Source organism: Medicago sativa, chromosome 4, assembly GCF_051527215.1.
Source record: "Medicago sativa cultivar Bolivia chromosome 4, Bolivia_mono, whole genome shotgun sequence".
In the NCBI taxonomy this organism is placed as follows: domain Eukaryota; kingdom Viridiplantae; phylum Streptophyta; class Magnoliopsida; order Fabales; family Fabaceae; genus Medicago; species Medicago sativa.
This window is the reverse complement of record NC_140752.1, coordinates 4,718,486-4,741,577: the sequence shown is the minus strand read 5'-3', so window position 1 is coordinate 4,741,577 and position 23,092 is coordinate 4,718,486. Positions and strand designations below refer to the sequence as shown.

The following is a 23,092-nucleotide window of genomic DNA, read 5'->3' as shown; positions in this document are numbered from 1 at the left end:
CAAATAGAGCTGTAGGAAAGAATTGCTCCAAGAACTTATCTTCCATCTCATTCCAAGTTGTTATGCTACCAGCCGGTAAGGAATCAAACCACTCATATGCATCATCAGTTAAAGTGAACGGGAACAGTCTCAATCTTTTTGCTTCCTCAGAGTGCCCTTGTACCTTAGCTGTCTCACAAAGTATCAAGAAACTCTTCAAGTGCTTGTTGGCATCTTCATTGTACTTCCCCGCATACTGATTCTCCTTCAACTCCCGCAACAGACCGGGATTGATCTCAAACTTGTTTACCGTCACAGGCTGATTAGTGATGGTCAGCCTGTTTCGGTTTCTGTCACGGGCCCCATAGTCTCCTAGAAGTCTTTCTTCAGGTTGGGGCTGTGGCCCTGGTCCCTCCGCCATCTCTTCGTCTAACTGCTCGTCCGTATCAACCTCTACTCCGCTGGTCCCTTCCTTTTCTCGAAGTTTTCGGAGTTTTGTTTCTTTCCGGATTGCTCGGCAGTACTTTTCAACTTCTGGAATAAAGGTAAGTTCAGCTGAGGGCTGGCCTCGCATACAAGGTTAGACAATGGGTGAGTACTAATTTTAAAAACAAAAATAAAAACAATAATTTTGTTGCAGAGCAAAAAATTTCAATTAAGAAAATAAAATTCAACAGTGATTTGGCAATCCCCGGCAACGGCGCCAAAAACTTGATGGCGTATTTCGCAAGTGTACGAAACCGTTCAAGTAGTAAAGTTAAAACAGTAAGACCGAGTGTCGAACTCGAGGATCGCGTTATACTATCGAATTGTATTTAAGACTTAATTGAACAAAAAGGTACGAGATTTGTTTTTAGTGCAATAATGAAAATAACGGAAAGTAAAGTGATTAAGGTTAATTGGAGAAAGATGCTAGGGATGAATTTCACTAGATGACCATGAAACGCTAATAACTTAGTCTCAACTATTGAATCGACTCATATGATTGTTACCGAATTATCTAATTTATTCTTGCCCTAATTCCTTAGTGACAAAAACTTTAAACCTAAACTAAAGACCTAATTCCTTAGTGACTTTGAAGATTAGGGTTAAGCATTAACGAACAAGAATTCTCTTAATGATTCCAAGGGTTTGTATCTATTCCTAGATTACAAAGGCAAGGATCTCTTATTTCAAAGCATTTATCAATTCCACTTCCGTATCACAAAATAAACCGTAAATCAATTTAAAGGCGGCCGACACAATAAAAAGCATTAAGAACCGAAATAAGAGAAACAATCATGTGAATTTCAATCAATAAAATAAACTAGGTCATAACAAACATGTTCATCTAGGTCTATTCATCCCCAACAATGGAGGGTTTAGTTACACATAATTGAGCAATACACAATAAAAGAAGAATTACAAGATGAATTCATGAATAAACCTTGTTAAAACTCCTTCAATGATGTTCCAAGTTGCTCCAAATCGCTCTCCTATGTGTTTCTAGGCCTTTTTAATCTCCAAAAATCGTGATCCTTTTTCAGAAACACCTCTTTTCTATTTATAAGAAGCTAAAAATCGGCCACCGTGCTCCAGAAATCGGTGGCCGATTTTCCAAAACGCGTGCCAGAAGTGCCAAAATCGGTGGCCGATTTTCTCTTATCGGTGGCCGATTTTTTTCGAAGCTGATGGCCCAAAACTGCAGCAAAAATCGGTGGCCGATTTTACAAATCGGTGGCCGATTTTCAGTTTTCAAAATCTTCATTTTCTTTCCTTTTGTAGCTTGTAACTCCATGCATTGCAATGAATATGACCCAAAATGACATAAAAATGCCTAAGAAAAACTAGGATGACAGAGTGTCATCAGAGTTCTTTTAATTCAGGATTTTTCTCTTTTTCATTGTTCAAAGTCTCTGAATCCCCATATTTTGTGCCAAGGATGTCTTCAAGTGGTGGTTGCTGAATTTGTTCTTTGCTTGCCTCAAGTTGCTTAACACGTTCTTTCACTTCAACCTCTTCAACATCTTCATCATTTTCTATAGAATTAATCAGTGTCTTTTCCATAGGTCAGGTTGGTTGAGGTTTTCGAGAAGCATCTTCAACTATTTCATCAATCACATCGATCCGGTAACACTTAGGATTTTCAGCTTGATGTTTCATGGCTTCAAAAATATTAAACACCACTTGCTCGTTGTGGAATCTCAACACGAGCTGGCCCATCTCAACATCAATCAGAGCACGTCCTGTTGCTAGGAAGGGTCTTCCCAAAATGAGTGGCATGTCTTCATCTTCAGCCATGTCTAAAATTACAAAATCAGCAGGAAATACTAGCTCATTGATCTTAACTAGCACATCTTCAAGCACACCAAAAGGGTAAGATATCGACCTATCAGCTAGAGTGAGGGTCATTCTTTTTGGTTTAGGCTCACCACATCCCAGCTTTTACATCATAGAAAGGGGCATCAAGTTGATACTTGCCCCTAAATCACACAAGGCTCGCCCAATGTCTACCGGTCCAATAGAACAAGGGATAGTGAAAGCACCAGGATCTTTTAACTTTGGTGGAAGTTTCTTTTGAAGAATTGCACTACAATTTTCTGAAAGCGCAATGTTCTCGTCATCCTTTGGCTTTCTTCTTTTTGTCAACAAGTCTTTCATGAATTTAGCATACATAGGCATTTGATCAAGAGCTTCACCGAAAGGAATGTTCACCTGAAGTTGTGAGAAAAGTTGCATGAACTTCTTGAATTGACCTTCCTCCTTCTTCTTCTTCTTGGCCAAGTGAGGGTAGGGAAGTTTTACATATGATGGAACAATTTGTGGCTGATCTCCCTCTTTCAATAATTGGCTCTAAGACTTCCTTAATATTGAGTCTTCATCTATTAATCTCTCATTTTTTTCTCCCTCTGTTTTTTCTTCCTTTTATTTTCAACTACTCTTTGATCATTCTCATTTTCGACTTCACCATGTTCAATTTCTTTTCCCATTTCACCTTCCTCCTCTACTACTCTCTTAGGAGCCTTGGGAACTAAAGGTTCAAGAACCTTTTTGCTTCTCAATTCAATAGCTTTGCAAGACTCATTTTTAGGGTTCTCGTGCGTGTTACCTGAAAATCCCCCTTTATTTTGTTCAGCCAATTGCTTAGCTAATTGCCCCAGCTGGGTTTCAAGCATCTTTCTAGAAGCTTCATTGTTCTTTCTTTCAGCCTTCTGACTCTTCTTCATTTCTTCAAAGTTTCCTTGGGTCAAAGTTAATCATAGTTTCCTCCAGAGCTGAAGGCTTTCTTTGTGGTTGCTGTGAAGGATAATATTGATTCTGCCTTTGATAACTTCCCATGTAGTTGGCGTCCTCACTAGTTCCTTCAGGTACACATTCGCCATTAGCATGTCCTTCACCACATAAATCACACCTGATTGCAGCCACTTGTTGTGATTTGTGTGCCAATGTGAAGTTCTGAAACTCCTTAGTTAGAGTCTCTATTTGTTTGTTCATGGCTGCTTGGTTGGCTAAGATTGCAGTTTGATCACTCACCCCAAACACTCCTCTTTCTTTCTTTTTCGCTTCAGCACGATACTCATTGCTAGCCATGTTTTCAATTAAAGCTTGAACTTCATGATCAGTTTTACTCTTGAGACTACCTCCCGCTGAAGCATCTAGGAACATCCTAGTGTTAGGTGTCACCCCCTCAGTAAAGATTTGGAGGTACTGTTTTTCAGTGAACTCATGATTAGGACATCTCTTTAAAAGCAAATTAAACCTTTCTCAAGCATCATATAGTGACTCATTCTCCCCTTGTTTGAAGTTTGAAATCTCCATCTTCTTATCCCAATACTTAGACATCGGGAAATACTTTTCTAGGAACTTCAGCTCTAACTCCTCCCATGTTTGGACAGTCCCGTTTGGTATAGTTAACAACCAATCTTTTGCTCTTCCCGTCAAAGTGAAAGGGAATAGCCTGAGTTTCTTTTGCGCATCAGTCACGGTGGCTGGTTGCACACAAAATTCACATGTTTCAGCAAAGCGGCTCAAGTGTTCGTGGGGACTCATAGCTTCGGTCCCATCGAATTGTCTGTCTCTAAGACCGTTGAGAACGGTGGTCTTGATGTCGAAAGCAACGGGGTTAGTTGGTTGAAAAGTGTGGGTTAGTTGACCGCGATGAGTGGCTAACCCGTAGTCTCCTAGCTTTGGTCTTGGTGCAGGATCTCCCATGATAGCAGATTTAGGAGAAGTAGATGTTTCAGATTCAGTTGAGAGTGGCTCCGATATTTGTTCTCGAACACCCGGAGGAACGGAATGAGCCAACCTTTGCAACCAGACAGCTTTCTGGAGTGCTCTAGCAGTCCTTTCAATTTCTGGATTGAATTCGAGATCGTCGGCGCTCACCTTACCTCGCATAAACAACAAAATACCTTAGTAGCACTGCACGATGCAAAGTAATCAATGATTACTAAAACAGAAAAATAAAATAAAAACAGAAAATTAAATTGCAGAAATCCTAAATTATAACGTAATTGCCTTGTTGAAATGATTCAACAGTCCCCGGCAACGGCGCCAAAAACTTGATAGATATCTGGCAAGTGTACCAAAAACTATCGAAGTAGTAAAAATATCGATCCACAAGGATTGTGTTAATTTCAAGTGTAGCAAGCGCATTATACGTTAGGATGTGTAAAGTTTGTATTAGGTTGCCCTAGGCAGTAAGGTTTGGTTTTAATCAAATTTGATTAGAATAAAAAGAGTTTGAAAGAAAATTATATTGAGATGAATGGTTAAGCCGGTGAATCCACTATTGCTTTATATGAAAAAGCCTTCCTCTCTCTACTCTCAATTACTACTCAGTTTTTACGATAAATTAACTAAGTGACTTTGATCAATCTCTCGCATCAAAGCCCTTTCCTAAGTTATAACTCTATTAATCTCTTAACGTGATTGAATAACCGTGGAAGCAATATTGGAACGTTAATTCATGCATCATAACCCTCAATTTCCTATCTCTAGGCTCCTAGTGTTGAGTCAAACAAAATTACTATTTCAGGATTAAAAGCTAGGGCTAGTAGTCATTCAATTCCTAAGATCAATTCATGTGATTGCAAGAAGCTAGGGCTAGTAGTCATACAAAACAATAATCATGAAAAGCAATAAACACAAGTAATTCTGAATAAAAACTGAATAGCATTGATTGTAGAGAGAGTTCAACTACAAAATCATATATTACAAAAGTTTCATCATGGCTTAACCAAACTAAGGGTTTAGCTACTCATAGCTAAACAATCATAAGAAATAACAAGAGAAAACATACATAAATCTAACCAACAGGGTGTTGGTATGAGATTCAGGGCTCGTTCCTTGGTCTCCTGTCGTCCTTGATGCTCGAAATCGCAATAATAATCGGTACCAAAACCCTTGCTAGCAGCTGGATATTTATAGAAAGAAAATTAGGGTTTCAGAAAAGCCCATCATTGTGCCACGTTACGGGCTGGTCGTGGCACGATGCTTCATTAATCCTACGTGGCAGTAGACAAAATCAACCATCGTGGCACGTTGCATGTTGCTTCGTGCCACGAAAATTCCAGTGCTGAATCCTTTGTCCCACGCTTCCTTCAACGTGCCACGAACGTGATAAACGTGGCACGATGGTTGAGTTTTAGGCAATTTTCCTTGGTTTCTTGAAGTTTCTTCTCTTGAGCTCTTGTTCCTGTTTTAGCTTGATTTCCCCATGAATTCATTGCAGTTGACTCTCTAAATACTATAATAAAGACCTAAATATGACTTAAAAACTAATGTTGATGCACTGTCATCACTACCTAAAAAAGTGTTGCTAGAGACAATAAATGTTGTTGTATTCTAAATAAGGTATTACAAACATTAGAAATATCCAAGTTGTACATAACAAGGAACATGGTAATCAATCATTCTTTGTCTTTATCTTGTAGGAAGAGCAAGAAGAGATCATGAAAGCAAGACCACCCTCGCAAAAACGATTAAGTATTGATGAAATTAAACAAATGGTTTATCTTTCTCAGGTAATTAGTAGGATATAAACGTTATCATCTATATCTTTCATGTATCATTGCATTACCCTATTGTGTACTATATAAAATAGTAAGAGAGATAACCTCAAGCTGAACTTAGAGTGGGGCATGTTAGAATTTCTTCTAATATTTTGTGGGCTACAATCAATTGTTGGTTTTGGTTTTAATAAAAACGGACTGATGTTGTGATCCATTTGATGATGCTTAGGCCCTAATATAAGTGATCAATAAATATTGGGTTTTTGGGCACTTAATCTGATTTGTGTAGAAACATAGTGTAGGCCCAAACACTAGGCCCATGATGGGTGGTGCCTAGGGTTGCACGGTTATAAATAGAGAGGCTAGGTCCCCTTTGCATCACTCTGACTATTTTCTGCTCATTGGTGGTTTGCCCCATTGAAAACCCTAAGTTTGGAGCATGTGAAAGGCAAAGGAAGACTTTGTCTTCAATCTCGGCGAATCCGGTCACCATGGTTTCCAAGTAAGTGTGTTCTAATTTCATATAATAACTCGATCTTTATGATTAAATTGTTTACATATCAGAGCCTACTATTATATGATTTAGAACCCTAATTTTCTATTTTAAAGTTCATGGTTAACTTTTCCCAAATTAATCCGTACTTGGGATTTTATGGATCGTTGGTTTTTATTTATTGATAAGTTGGTTCACTTTATCGGATTGCAAATCGTAACATATATACTTACTCGTTTGCAAATTAATTTGTGTTGGCATGGCTATCATAATTAATCATTGTTTCATCAGCATGCGATTATAAGATTTTAACATCGGACATCTTTTTCATGGCTTTTCAATTTTGATTATAACTTGATATGTGCTTTTGTACAGTGACTGTGTTAAAAAAAAAAATTAATTACACTTTTGATTGACATCAGTATTATGTTACTGCCGTCACTTAATTCTGCACTATTGAGAATCAATATGATTTATAACAAAAACATACTCATAATGATTTTGTTATTTTTAATTTTATTGCGGTTTTCAAAAATATATCAATGGGTTGATGGTAGCAAATTATATTTTGATCATCGAGAAAGTAATTATCCTTCGGTTCTTGATTTTGATTATAACTTGCCATGAGTTTGATAATATGTGTTTTGCATCCTATGTGAGTTTTGATGGTAAATAGCTCTTTAGTTGCTATATTTTGGCTGCATGTTATTTGTTATTTGAGATTTTGCAAAGCAAAGTCGGTGTAATTTTGTTGTGCGACTTCCGATATTTCTTAAGAAAATTATTGTATGCTTGGGAACATGAATACTCTTTTTGGGTTGATATATTTATAAAGGGTTAAGGGCATTGATTGTGCTACTTGATTTCGTCACTAACTCATGAAGGTAGTTAAACAATGTGTATATATTTATGTGTACTGATTGAGGCTTTTTATGCTTTTACACGAATCAAGTTTTATGGTATTTATGTGAACTAGTAAGAGATATTGATTTTCAATTTTATGCTATGATTTTTATGTTTTAATTTGGACATAATTTATATTCATATTTTGGCATGAATTGATTGAATCCATGTACTACTAAAGTGACATTTTTTGGATATTAATATGGATCGGAAGAGGATGCTTCTCATCATGCAATTGAATTCAAGTTTCTAAAGTGGATATGGATATCGATTAATTTTGAGTGACATGTTTCTAAAAATTTAGAATTAAATCTTTTCACTTTGCTCATTTTTTTTTAATATCGTTGCCATATCTTGGAATTTGACATTCTTTTCACCTTGGTATTTTTTGGGCTGGTATATTTATATATATGGTCTATACTTCATGGTGAATTTGCATATTATTTAAAAGGTTCAATTTTGTTTCCAAGATTTGTTCTTATTTTAAGCATACATTTTGAAGTTTTGAATTAAAATATTTTTTTTTACTTTTAATATTCAATTTGAATTATTGAAATTGTTTCAATTTTTAAAATCATATGGTTGATAGGAAAATTAAATATTTCCTATTCTTATTCTTATGTGTTTGGTTTTGCTTATTTGCAAACAATTTTCAATCAACATGAAGTTACTTGAACAAGAGTTTTGATTGTTTTTTTTCATTTTGGTAAATTTCCTTAATCTATATGAAAGATGATTTGGGTTTAATAATTGTTTGCTCAATTATTATTAATTTTATATGTGCCATAGGTGAATTAATACGTGTGAAAATGGTACATTGATCCAATTTTTGTGTGTCTCCTTCATTTATGTTTATGGTTACTTTCTTTATATCTGGCCATTGTTTCTACTCTTTTATTTGAGTGGATTTGAGATTTGGTTTATTCTTAGATTGAATTTGCTTTAAGAATATGTTTATCATAATTGAATTACAGCTGCATATGTGGATCCAGTGATAATTTTGAGTAGTCACGTGCAAATTAAAATCTATGTATTTTTGTGCTACTCCTTTTGATGTTGAGTTTGTCACTGCAAATTGGTTTTACATTTGTTTCTATTGGCAAAAGGTTTGCGGTTTTTGAAACAGTTTTCACATGTTGTGATTCATTATGTATGTGCATCTAGTGTGTATAACCATTGACATGATTACTATATGAATATTCCATCAAGCATAATTTTATTTTATCTCAAATCTAGAAGGAAACATCATGATTAATATTTGATTGCATATTCAAGAGGATTTGATTTAATTTTGATGGATTGATTTGTTTTGAAATTTAAGTAATTTGATTGGGATTAATTTCCAAACATTTGGGAATAAATTTTATTTTTTGAAATGTGTAAATATTTGGTGTCAATTAAATATGAGAATCTTATAGAATTTGAACTCATATATTTTCAAGGATGTGAGTCTAAAATATTATATGTGAAAATCTCTTTTATAGAAGTGAATTATTCTATTAAAGTGTTGTAATTGTGAAATTACTTTAGACTCAATTTTGTCAATCATAGCACCAAATATCAACGTATATGAATTTATAATTATTAAATTATATGTTGCCTTTTTCTTATTTGAATGCTCAATTGTGAAATATCATAAAAGATAATTTTCGAGCAATTCTGAAGGCAATCAAAAACTGTTATCCTTGTATTTTATTGATGTATTATGAGAGTCTTTCTTTTGCTATATTGGTTTGTTGTTGAATTATGAACCAATTGAGATGACAATATGCCAAGCTGTGCGGAATTTTCTTTAAGTCATCGAAGCTTAATGACTCTACATACAAGGAGAATTGATTACACTTTTCGAGGTTAGTCATAGTTTAATTAATTTAAATTCTTTTTATTGAATTTGATTACACTTTGATTACACTTGTTCCCTTATTATATAGGGGATATACATATCCTATTGGTGTAATATTAATTGACATGACCATTGTGTGATAGAGAATATAGTTGAATATTTGTTTAAATATTTTAAAATCTTGGATTGATAATCCAACTATCATTCTCTATCAAGTGGGAGAATCTTACATGTCAATTATCTATAAATGAGAAACAAATATCCTTTGTTGATGAATACTCTTTTGTTTATTATGGAGACTTACATTGAGGATATTATAGTCTTTTATTAAATATTTTTTGTGACTATTTTGTCTTTTATCCTCAATTGTGGTGAAATTCAAGTCTCGTATGTTTCCGCTGCGTAGTTAATTTATTTAAATCATTGCTTGTATGAGATTATGAGTTTAGCGGTAGTAGTTACTCTTCCAAAAGATAGCACATAATTATATGTTGATTTTCTTTTATGTGCTTTTAACGTACTATTTTACCGCATTGGAACAAACAAAATTATGATGAATGCAAATTAAAACGATATTGACCAGTTTAGATGCATTTAAATGATGCATATTTTTTCTGTGTCGTATTTTGACAAGAGTTATTGATTCCTATGCAAAAAGAATTTCATGCGTTGATATAGGCCGTTACCACCAAAGTGGGACCGCCTCTATTGATTGATTGATGAAATTTTCTTTTGTAGTTTGAGGAATGTTTTTAATTGTAACAAGTAATTTCCTGCCCAAAGGTGGTTATTACATTTTACAATTAAAAATTTAGTTGGGATAAGTTATTGGAGAATGTTTTGAACTAAGGAATTTGCCTGCCCAAAGGTGGCAAATTTCTGAATTCAATACATGCTCATTGATTAACTTACCTGAGGTTTTGACTGGGGTTATAACCTTAGTTTGTACATTCTGCCCAAAGGTGATTGTACAATTATATTGGCCTCATTGTGATAACTTGTTTATTTTGAGCTATATCTTGTCAAAAGATATATTTTGATGCATTCATGTTTTGTCTCATATATTTCCTCAATGGATAATTGTTATGCTTTTATTATGCATGCTCATTAATTAACTTATATGAGATAGAGTTATTGGAGTATATGTTGAACCAAAGAATTTGTCTGCCCAAAGGTGACAATTTCCTAAGTTCAATGTATCCTCATTGATTAACTCATTTGAGGTTTTGACTTGGGTTTTGACCTTAGTTTGTGCATTCTGCCCAAAGGTGATTGCACAATTATATTGGCCTCGTTATAATAGCGTATTTATTTTGAGCTAAATCTTGTCTTATGACATATTTTAATGAATTCATGTTTTGTACCAATGAATTTCTATGTGAATAATTGTTATGTTTCCATCGAGATATTGATGTTAAACAAGTCAAACCGTAAGAAATGGAAGTAAGATTTGGAGTTATCTCTAGGAGAACATGCCTGAACTGAAATAACCTTTTAGTAAGTGGGAGATGACTCACAAGTTAAAGTACCTGACCATATTGGTGTCCATCAGTTTAATATGATCAAGGAGTAATTGTGAAGTCAGTGGGAGATGTCACCATAATTTAACATTCTAGTTTTGAACTTGTTTTGAAAAATATTTTTCCCTTACCTTCATTTAGGATGAATCTTGTTTGTGTTTCTTTGTTGGAGCAACTTTGTTTTAGTTTTACTCTTGGAGGTAGAAAACTAAGTTTGAGATTAAACTCACATAACCTTGCTTCATCCTTTGTTCATCTATATAAATGGTCTCTAGTAGATAGTTCATGACTCCCTGGATCTTTTGTTGATGGTTTATTTAAGTTGTCTTTGACTTCACATAACCTTGCTTCGTCCTTTAGTTTATGACATAAGCACTTGGATCATATTTATTGGGGAAAGGACTGAGAAATTAATCAAAGTAAATATTCTACCTTTCTTAAAGTTTGATGATCCAGGTACTTGTGTGGATTGCATTAGAAGCAAATTTACTAAAACCAAAAGTTACAACTAGCATTTTTGAACCCTTTGAACTTGTCGAAAATGAAATTAGTGGCTCCCTAACTTTGACATTAATTGTTCTTTTAACCAAATGACTTAGGTTCATTGTTTTCAAGAGTCATTTTGAATAACATGAATACTGTGAATTCTTTTGATGCATTTGGTTAGTGGGAGTTTGAATTTTATATTATTAATTTTTTATGATGAATTTTTCTTTCACTTATTTTCTTTGATATATTGATGTGAATTTCCATTCAATTTAATTATTGATGATGAGATGAATTCTTGTATACATCAAATATTAAATGTGAAAAATTATAGCTCAGTGTTGAAGGGATCACTATGCCGGTGATCGACACTATTTTGGAGCTGAGACATTACATGTGAAAAATTTTGAGCTCAATGTTGACAGGATCTTCATGCCGGCTGTTAACATTATTTTGGAGCTGATGTATTATGTGTGAAAATTAGAGCTCAGTGTCGTTGGGATCACTATGCCGGTGATTGACACTATTTTGGAGCTGAGGCAATGTGGTTTTCCGTGGACCACATAATTTCTCTGACTTTAAGGCATTTGAGAGAAATCACATAATTTCTTTGGCTTTAAGGTATTTGAGAGAAATCACATAATTTCTTTGGCTTTAAGGCATTTGAGAGAAATCACATAATTTCTTTTGCTTTAAGCATTTGAGAGAAATCACATAATTTCTCTGGCTTTAAGGCATTGAGAGAAATTGAGGACCGACAATGAAAATGATAGTATGGTCGATGATCACGTTGACATATCATTTCTTGCTACACTCTACACAGATGACTAGTCGACGGAATTGGTGATATTTGTAGCCATGGAAGGTGTTGTATCAATTAATGATATAACTACCGCCATGATTCGATATCATTCAGTTCTTAGTTGGACGGAGTCTTTATTAAGCGTTGCATCATGGGATCATATAGTGGCCACGTTAGGAAGTTTGTTATCAGTCCGAGAGTCGTTTTCAAAAATTACTTTTAAATTTTTATTTTTATTTTATTTTAATTTTAATTTTTAAAATACACAATTGATTTTGCCCAAGTGGGAGAATGTTAGAATTTCTTCTAATATTTTGTGGGCTACAATCAATTGTTGGTTTTGGTTTTAATAAAAACGGACTGATGTTGTGATCCATTTGATGATGCTTAGGCCCTAATAAAAGTGATCAATAAATATTGGGCTTTTGGGCACTTAATCTGATTTGTGTAGAAACATAGTGTAGGCCCAAACACTAGGCCCATGATGGGTGGTGCCTAGGGTTGCACGGTTATAAATAGAGAGGCTAGGTCCCCTTTGCCATCACTCTGACTATTTTCTGCTCATTGGTGGTTTGCCCCATTGAAAACCCTAAGTTTGGAGCATGTGAAAGGCAAAGGAAGACTTTGTCTTCAATCTCGGCGAATCCAGTCACCATGGTTTCCAAGTAAGTGTGTTCTAATTTCATATAATAACTCGATCTTTATGATTAAATTGTTTACATGGCATCCAAAAAGGTGGGTGATTTTCTATGGATATATAGTATTCCTCTAGCTCTTTAAATTTCCCTCGTGAAGGATAGCATGGTCTTGAAGGTTGGGAGTTGGATGGATGGGGTCGGAAGAAAAATGTTTAATGGACACCCCAATAGACATATACATCTCGAGAAAGAAAGTAGTTTGATAGATTGATATGTTTGTTATGTGATAGTATAAGAAAGATAAAGATAAAATAAGGTGTTGAATGAGTGTGTGAAACTTTTGGGGTGTTTAAATATCATTGTTGAGGCTGAGAAAGCGGACTTGTGGAGAAGAGAATTTTGGTAAGAGATGATGTCTTATTTAATAAATTGACCATTTTGAAGTCCATTATGAAGTCTATCATGACTTTGCTTTTAATTTTTCATTTGGACTATTCTGAGCTTGCATTGATTCTTAATTTGCAGTGCTTTGAATTAGACTTGATATGATTTTGAAGTATAATTTTGATGTTTATTTTTGTTGATAATTTTTGTATGTGAGCTTGAAATACCATGTCCTTAAGAACACTCAAAGAAACTTGATTATAAAACAAAATACATGAGAATTATAAATGGTTTTTTCCTAGTAAATTTGTTATCATTAAATCATCTTATGAAAAGGGATTTTATGTTTTTCATCAACATCTTTCTCTTGGCAGTTGTTGCATATATAGGCTTCTTATTAGGGCGAACCTCTTGACAAATAAGTTGATATCATTAGATAACCAATCATTATGTACATGTGTATTATTATGTGGACCAGAATCCTGAACACCATTTGTTTATTTCTTAGAAACTTCTCTACAATAATTTGGTATGAGAAGTTCAATACAATTAGGGTTCTTATTGTTATATCGGACGATTTATCTATGATCTTTCACTTGTTTGGTTCATTTGGTGTACAAAGATGGAAGTGGGGTTGTTGGAAGTCATCACACGGGTTGATGGAAACTATAGAGGGAGATGAATGATTGTATCTTTGCAAACAACACCTCTTGTGTATGAGTTTTGGTTGAACATATTTAAGTTATGTATTGGAAATGAATTTTAGCTTGAGAAAATAGGAGTTATTATCTGTTTTATGAGTGGTACATTTTTTTTTTTGACGTTAAAGAAATCTTCCTTAACGATTTTTTTTTTTTTTTTTTAAATATAGGCTATTAGGTTGAGAGACTAAGGTGCCATTTTCATATTCCTTTTCACTTTTTAGTTATATATGTACTTAGACTAGATCAGATCATTAAAACTCAATCAACAATTGCTCTTTTATTGATAAAAAAATTACAAATAGAGTTTTATTGTATATATAATTATTTTTTTAATGGTAAATTTTTTGCAAATAAAAGTAATTAATTCTAGTTAAAATACAACATCATTAAAGCGAGAAAATGTTGTTTTCTTGTTGCCTTGCAGGTCGTTGATGAAACAATACGCCATGTCTCTAACTTTTCAACTTTTCGAGAAGCAACAGCTGATGTGAACATCAATGGTTTGTTATATTCTTTGCGCTTTGTCAAACGCTATTTCTTCTGGTTATTAAAATAATGAATTAATTAATATGTCTTTTGTTCAATAATTTTAGGTTATTTCATACCAAAGGGATGGAAAGTACTAGTTTGGCTAAGCGCTCTTCATATGGATCCAGTGCATCACTCAAATCCAGAAGAATTCAATCCAACGAGATGGGATGTAAGCACTATAAGCATAAGCAATTCCGATCAACACTTGTTTGGACACAACCCTAACTAAATAAAAAGGATTTCGTCACACACACATAAAAATACATATTATTTAAAAAAATACATATTATTACATTTATTCTCCGTTTTCTTTTTCTCACTTATGTTTATGAGCTTAAGTCCTTTTTATTTGAGCTTGTGACTAAGCAAGTATTTTTTGGCAACTCAATAAAGACATTAATTCGAAGTTTGATATACTTAATAATGATGATGATGATAGTAGCAGCAGAAATCTATATCATTATATATAAAGACCACTCCAAAGTTAACTAACCATTAACAACTTTTAAGTCACGCCTTTTTTAGACAACTTTACCTCTAGCAATTTTTTTAAATAAAAATTTAAATATATATCGTTATATCATAATTACAAGAAATTTGAAACTAACTACTATTTTAGTTGAGATTGTTTTGTTATTTTTTTAATTCAAATTTTAAAAAGGTATAAAATAAATATTAAAATGAAAATGTACATAAACTTAGATAGTATAGATATTATAGAAAGTGTGTGTGTGTGTACATACATACAAAATACCATTAAAAAAAACAAATAGGCAAACACGTTAATTCCAACTTCCACTAGTAAATGATGATAATAAAATGATTCAATAAACTAATTTTGATATTATATTTTTTTTTTATGAACTATTTTCATATTATATTGTACTTTCAAGGACTTATGTATATAAACACCCACATGCCCACACATGCTAATTGAGTTGTTGTGTTAATGAAATAATTGGCTTTAATAGCTATACAAAATTATTTTCTTATGAGTTGATTATATATATGCAGGATTATAACCCCGCAACAGGAACCTTTATTCCTTTTGGAGTAGGCCGGAGGCTTTGTCCGGGAAGAGACCTAGCCAAATATGAAATTTCTATATTTTTGCACTATTTTATCCTAAATTATAGGTTAGTATTGTTTCTGTCACTTCCTTTTTGAATCATGATTTTATTCATGATACTCATACTTTACTAGTTCGTTTGAGATGTTGGATGGTGTATAATGGAAATATTGATTTTTCTTAAACTTTGTAGGTTGGAGCGAATGAACCCGGAATGTCCGCTCACTAGTTTTCCACAACCTAAACCAATAGACAATTGTTTGGCTAAGATCATAAAGCTCTCTAACTCTTAATTAGTACTTACTCTGTTTTAAAAGAGGGTCGTTTAAGGTTTTTACATACATATTAAAAAATATAAATGTTGTCTAAAGACATGTAAGTTTTACTACAAACAGTTTAGATTTTTAATTTGAACTTCCTCTATTCTAAAATTAATTCTTAATTAGGTACCGAGCAAGGTCGAGATTTTGAGTTATACATAGTTTGCTCGTAAATCAAGTTTCTATGGTCCTCTATGATACCTATAATTTCCTAGTTTGCAGTTTTTGATTTGCTAATGTGTGTAATGTATAATTAAGCTTTTTATAACATACTTTGACTATATTTTTTTTACTAATAGACAAGGACAAATTATAGCATATAAGATGTTGTTGGATTTGTCTCGACGAATACTTTCAAAATATCAAATTTTCATAATTTTTTCCAATATATTATTCAAGATATTTAAGCTCAATATTATGCATTGGCATACATGATAGGGTCAACTGTGTCATGTATTATGGGACGGAGGGAGTGTTATGTTTATTATTATAAAGCTAGGAGCCTTTTGCTAAAGACTGTCAACTATCGTTAATGCAAGTAACAATCATATTCCAAATGTTACTCAAATCCGCAACCAATGCCTAACGTATTTTAAAAGAAAATGCTAACAAGTGTTTTGGGGCATTTGTTAAGAAAATTAAAGTGGAAACTTTATATTGAGAATTGTGTAATCAATATATTGAAACATTAAAAAAAACAACTTTTTTAGCATAAAGTTTATCAATTGTTTCTATCCTTGAATCCTTAACAAGTGCCCTTAGGACATATGTTAGCATAACCCTATTTTAAATTGGTTTTCTTCAAAAAATGATATTTTAAATTGGTGTCAAGTCTTTATTGGCGGTCCAGTCCTTTAGTAATTCTCTTAAGAAGCTAAATTAGTTCACTTAAATTAACACCGCAGAGAAATAAAATTGAGACCTTGAGGAAGAGCACACTCCAAAGTGTCAAGACAACACCACCAGACCAACTTAAGTGGGTTCCTCCAAAAATGTTAAATATCATTTTTTTATTGGGTTTTCACCATTATTGAGGGTATAGAGTATAGACTGTCGATAAGTATTGATGGTCAAATCTGCCACTAATACAAAATCAAACTTGTCAGTAATTTGATATATGGGGGCTTCTATGGTGAAGTTGCTTTTGTGACTTTTTTGGAAAAGTCGCTTATGTGGCTTAATGGGAGAGTGCCACGTGGATGTCTTTTTAAATCGGTTATTTGGAAAAACGATTTTAAAAAACTTTTGTTTTATATAAAAAATATTTTTTAATTTCTTTTTTATTTTTATTTTCATGTTTTTCCCTTGGAGTGGGGTTTTCAGCGGAATTTTTTCGAACTTCGTTTAACATTTGTTCGATTTTTTCTAAACCTTGAAAGGGTTCTAAAAGTCTTTTTGCTTTTTCTTGCTGAATACTTGTAAGAGTATTCGAATCTTCTATTTCTTCTAATAAATTAGAAATATAACCTACATGGTAGATTATTAAATCTTGTGAAGCAAAAAGAATTTGTTTTAATATAATTCTTGTATTTTGATAATTTATTTCAGAAATTATTTCTTCTAGTCTTTGCTTATAGAGTTGTAACTCTGTTTTTAGATTTAATCCAGGCATTATAGATTTTCAGCAGAATTACCAGCGGAATTTTTTCGAGCTTTATCTTTTTCTCGAGCTTCGTTTATAAGGTATTCAATTCCTTCTAAGCCCCAAAAAGGTTCTAAAAGAATTTTTGCTCTTTTCATTTGGATCTCTGTGAGATTTTCTTGCATTTCTTCTACCAGACCTTCAATTAAATCTATATGAGATCTCATTAAAGTTTGAGCTTTATATATTATTTGTTTGTATGATATTAGATCATAATACCATTCTATATCACTTACTAGATGTTGTAACCTAGTTTTAAAAAGTATTAATTCTGATTTAAGAGTTAGACCAGGCATTTTGACTTTTTATAGTCTTTGATTAATCTTATTAACCTGTATCGATAGAGTTTTTATAGAATCATGCAGATCCTTAAGCTCTTTTTCTCTGCTTATTTCGAAATCCTTTCTAGGTGGTTCGAATGAGGATGAAGTATCATCTTCAAATATGGTTTGAGAACTTAATGATTTGTTAAAATCTTTTTGATCTTTGTTTGGTGATGTTATTCGAAGACTTTGGCTTCTAAACAACGGTTTTTCTGTTTCCTCAAACATATTCTTTTCTGCTTCTATCAGAGAAAAACTATTTCTCGTGATATCTTTAAATATTGGTGTTTCCAAAGTAATTAATGGTGTAAATAACTCATCAATATGAATTGTTTCTTTTCCTATGAATTCTATGCTATGATGTGAATTACTCAAAGCATAATTAATTCTGTAGTAAATTGTAAAAGGATGATTACCTTCTTTCATAAATGTTGAATCTTTTAGCTTATAATGAAAAACTATAGATTTATTCAGATCTATATCTTTTAGGGATAATCCCATCTGTAAATTTATATCAAATTTTATCTTTCCATATTTTAGATTACAATTTCCTTTTGCAATTACTGCTTGTTTTTTATTTCTAATTCTAGAATCTTCTAGAGCTATTTCTAGAGGTGAATCAATACCTTTCATGAAGGTACTTTTGATTAGAATTTGAATGGTTGATATATGAATATAACCAATCTTTTTTCTCTCGTTTTCAGAAAATTTTCCAAGTCTTTTATCGATTTGTTGTTTATCTATAGTTGATATAACTATTTTTCCATTAGTTGTTTCAATTGGAATTGCTTCCTCTCCTACCATTATTCCGAATTTTAGAATATTTTTTCTTGACAGAAATTCCTTAAGTTTACTAAACTTTCTTTTAAAATTTTCTTCAGCAGTTAAAGACAAATCTGCTTCTTCAATTTTATTATCTATTATGCTATCAGCATGATAACTAGATGTTCCTTCAAAATATGAAACTTCAGACATATTTTATAATAATTTTGATAAATTCATACCTGATTTTTCTTCAGAAATATGGGTTGTTTTGCTTCAGCAATCTGATCTTCAGCAGTTTTTTCTGCTTGTATTGAGTTTATCCCAACTCAGGGCGAATTCCTCCAGAGTATTACCTCAAGAATTCTCAACTATAGTGTTTTACCACTATAGGACCACTAGTTCTAAGAACTAAGAGGCAAGCTCATATCAAACGATATAACTTATATTGCTTCAAAACATGGTGTTTACAAATGAGCTTCGAGGCCCTTATTTATAGGATGAGAGACTCACAAGTTGGCCTTCATAGTTGGCACAACGTCTCTTTCCTTTACAGCACACAAAAGTAATGACAAGACAAAAAGAAAAAGAAAACGTAGAAAAATATGTTACATAATTGCCTTAGAGATAAGGCTTATCTCTAAATGGGTCCCATGCCCACTAACTTTCTACATTTTCTTCGTTATTTGGTGATATGTCACTGTCATACAACGATTCTTTGTCGGCCACGTTTTTTATGTCCTTTGCACACCACTTGCATTGGTGTCCTTTGTATTTTTGAAAGTGTCGGCAGCACTCCTGTTGGATTGGGTCGGGTAGACGGCCCAAGTCTGCTTCAAGCCCGCTAAAGTTTTCTTCGAACTTTAGAATTTGCTGAAGGTGTTCTTCTCTTGCTTGCTTCCTTGAGTCACTATAGACTAGAAAGCTTTCCTTCGCAGTAATTACCCTGAAGTTTGGTAATTTTACTCCAAATCTGATGAGAGTATCATAGAATTTTTCCATTTGATGCAGAAAACATTCTGGTCTTGGATCTACATCTCTTCCATCATTTGTTGGATATGAATGATTTGAAATGCCAATCTTGATTAAGTGTCTGGCTTTAATAACTTCATCGTCTTCAAACCATGGATAGGTTGAAGTAAAAGATAAAAAGAACTCTTTACCTTTTGCAAAGCTATTGTTGAACTTATAAGCGATTTCGCCTATATCTTTTGGAAGAAGTTCTAGTTCATGAATTTTTCTTCCTGCATCTTCTTGAAGATACATTGTTTTAATCATTCCACAATCATAGAATGATCTGACTAATTCTTTTCCTACGCCTGGGACTGTTACAGCTTTTACTTCTATCCCGTTGTTGCTAGGATAAAAACATTCTGTTTTTAACTCTTCTGAGTAGTTGGTTAACCATCTCCAGTTTTTGTAGTAGTCTCCAATGGTGACTTCTTTAACAAATTTACTTTCTCCATAGATAATTCTATCTACAGATATTTTCTTCTTAGTCTCCATTTTTGATGGCTGGACTATATTGTTTGCTGTTGCAACTTCCTTGTAAACAGCGTTGTAGGCTGTTTTGGCTTCTTCAAGGGTCTCATATCCTTTGTATCTGACATTTTTGCCGTTTGTATGTAACTTTGTGGTTTCCCAGTTTTGGTAGATACCTTTCATAGGTCCATCAAAAATTACATAAGCTTTCTTTTTGCCTCCAAGTTGACTGTCAATCTTTTGACTTGTTTGCTGATCAATGGGTTCTTTTTCTTTTCCATTTTTTCTTTCATCTTCTTCGACTTTATCAGCCCAAGATGTTTTTGGTAAATCTGCAAGATCAGTTGTTGGGGATTTCCATCCTTTTGGTTCTATTGACTTAACTGGGATGTTTGACTCTTTTGGAGCTGAGTATTTTACATAGTAGTTGAACTTTCCAGAATCTTGACCAAGCAGATCCCAGTTTTCACTATTTTTAGATTCTGAAACTGTTGATGTTTCTTTTTTGCACAGTTTTTCAAGGTTTTGAATTGTTAATATCATCTCCCCCTCTTCAGAAAGAAGAGTTTCTAGACGATTTTTTGCAGAGGCAATTTGCTCCTGTTTTTGTCTGAGAGAATTCTGTAGCGTCTTTATAGCTGCTTCCATTCTCTTGTCAGTGCATCTGCGAAGCAATTCTTTTCAGATTTTATATATTCAATATATGGGTGAAACGGTTGAAGTTTCATCTGCCATCTTACAAGTCTTCCATATTTATAATTGACACGAAGGTCATATTTCCAAAATCCAGTTACATATTTGGAATCTGTTCTTAATAAAAATCTGGTTGGAATTAATTCCATTTGCCATTTTGTTAAAACTTTAACACAACTCAATGTTTCTAATTCATGAATTGGATATCTTGTTTCGGTATCTGTAAATGATCCTGAAACATATTTACAAAGTAAAAGATCTTCATCTTTTATCTTATTTTTAATATTTTCATAAGAATAATCAATCTTAGTATCTTTTGATACTAATTTTTCTGATGAATTAGAGAGTTTGTCCAATTTCTCTTTCGAGCTACTAGACTTAGCGTACTGGGTTGCTCCAGTATCTTTCATTCCTTGTTGATGGGTTACATCACCAACATAGTTTCCTGAATCATCAAGATTCAGTATCGCTTTACCATTAGGTAGAGCTCTCATACAACCTGCCCAGGTTGTTTTATCAGCATCAATCTCAACAATTAAAAAATCATTTTCTGTCGGATTGTATAGGCTGGGTAAAACTTTAATTTTTCTTTTAATAGCTTTTACAGTTAGAGTATCTTGTTCAGTCCATGACCATGGAACTTTCTCAGATATCTTTTTCTGTAAAATCTTTCTTTCAGTTGCCAAATTTTTGAAAAATCCTTCATTGGCAATATAATTCAAACATCCTAAAAATCTTTGAATTTGCTTTCGATCTTTCAATTCATCAGGGAAAGCTTGGATTTTTTCCTGAACATGTGGAGATAAATCGAGGGTGCCATTTTCTTTAAAAATAAGGCCCAAATACTCGATTTCTTTTTTGGCTAATTGTGATTTCTTTTTTGAAATAACAATTCCCTTTTCTGAAATTCTATTTAAAACAATTTCTACATCTTTAAGATGTTGTTCTTTAGTTCCTTTTGTAAAAACTAAAATATCATCAATATATGCCAAACATATATGTTCTAATCCTCTAAGAGCATTATCCATAAATCTTTGGTATATAGATGGTGCTTGTTTTAGTCCAAATGGAAGAACGTTCCATTGGTAGTGTCCTTGTGGACATGAAAAAGCTGTTAAAGGCTTAGTTTCTTCTGAAAGTCTGATTTGATAGTATCCTGATTTTGCATCAAAAGATGAAAACCAATCACATCCTTTTATTTTTTGCAAAATATAATCCTTTCGTGGTAATTTATAAGAATCTCCGATTGTAGCATCATTGAGTTTCTTATAATTTATCACCATTCTAGCTTTTCCTCTTTTTATTTCATTGTGATTTGTCACATAAAAAGCGGGTGCTGAATGTGGACTTGCAGATGGAGTAATTAACTTCTTTTCTTGAAGTTCTTTTATATCCTTTTGGAATTCTAATTTATCTTGTACTGAATAAGGCATTTTATACTTTACATTAATCTCTTTATTAGGATCTCGTAATTTGATGGTAACAAGTTCATGATTTGTATTTTTCAGATTATCCAAAGGATCTTCTGAACATACAGAATCAAGTTTTTGTTCTATTTCTTCAAGATTTAAAAATAATTTGCCTTCTTCCCAAATACTCTTTAGGTTTATAAGATTTTCAGAAATTAATTGAATAATCTCATTTCTAGTTATAATTTTTGTTGTTATAACTTTTGTCTTTTCTTTGGGGTTTGCTAAATTTTTCCAAAGTAAAGAAATAGTTTTAACATTTTGCACAAACGGTGCATATAACTTTAAAAAGTTATTTCCAATGATTAAATCTAATCCTGAATCATGGAGATAAATTGTTGGTATGAAGAATTCATGACCTTCTATAGTAATTGAGATATTTTTCAAAACAAACCATATTTGATGTTTTGACTTATCTGCAACAATTATTTCTTTGGGTTTTCCTAATCTTTCCCAATTTCTTGATATGTTTCGTTTTCCAAAACATAATGTTGCGCCTGTATCTAAATAGGCTAAAATCTCCTTCTTACGAAGTTTTATTTTAATAAAGGTAGCACTAGGGTTTCCTTTACTCAAAATCTTGGTTTTGCTCATCTTCAGAATCTGTACAAAGTTCATAGAAACTTTGTTGCTCCCAATCAGAATCTGAGTCTGATTCTACTGGTTCATAACCTATTCTATAGATCATGTTTAAAACTTGTTTCTTTTCTTTAGAAACTTTCTTTGGGCATTCATTAGCATAATGTCCAGTTTCATGGCATAGCCAACATGTGCATGCTTTTTTACCTTTAGGACAGGTTTTATTTTTTCTAGGGTACTCCCTTTTTCTTCTATAGAATCTTTTCTTCCTATGTTTCTTTTTATCATAGGAAAATCTTTTAAATTTCTTTCTTCTAGGATATTTTCTTCTTTTCCTAGTTTTTTCACAACCATATGCTCCAATTTTTCCTTGGATTCTATCGCAGCACAAACCTATTCGTGCATCTCGTTTTGATTGTTTCTTTAGGCATTGTTCTTGCATCCAATTTCTAAGGATAGAAATTCTAGCTCCTAAAG

At 32.9% G+C, this 23,092-nt stretch overlaps 2 protein-coding genes across 2 annotated transcripts in view; one reads left to right on the top strand and one right to left on the bottom strand.

Annotated features, from left to right (window-relative positions):
• LOC146925651 (beta-amyrin 11-oxidase-like) overlaps positions 1–15,759 on the top strand; it is a 30,917-nt gene extending 15,158 nt beyond the window's left edge. Inside the window, exons 4-8 of the mRNA XM_085706803.1 lie at positions 5,895–5,984; positions 14,170–14,245; positions 14,339–14,445; positions 15,291–15,412; positions 15,539–15,759. Of these exons, the coding sequence (XP_085562929.1) occupies positions 5,895–5,984; positions 14,170–14,245; positions 14,339–14,445; positions 15,291–15,412; positions 15,539–15,638 (495 nt within the window). The 3' untranslated portion in view covers positions 15,639–15,759. The remainder of the gene's footprint in view (positions 1–5,894; positions 5,985–14,169; positions 14,246–14,338; positions 14,446–15,290; positions 15,413–15,538) is intronic.
• A 1,737-nt stretch (positions 15,760–17,496) lies between these two features.
• On the bottom strand, positions 17,497–18,778 carry LOC146925650 (uncharacterized). The gene is made up of 2 exons (XM_085708040.1): positions 17,806–18,778; positions 17,497–17,721 (listed from the first exon to the last, which is right to left on the bottom strand). Exons 1-2 carry the CDS (start codon positions 18,603–18,605, stop codon positions 17,613–17,615), a joined length of 909 nt encoding a protein of 302 aa, XP_085564166.1. The 5' UTR covers positions 18,606–18,778; the 3' UTR covers positions 17,497–17,612.
• Between the last annotated feature and the right edge of the window lie 4,314 nt (positions 18,779–23,092).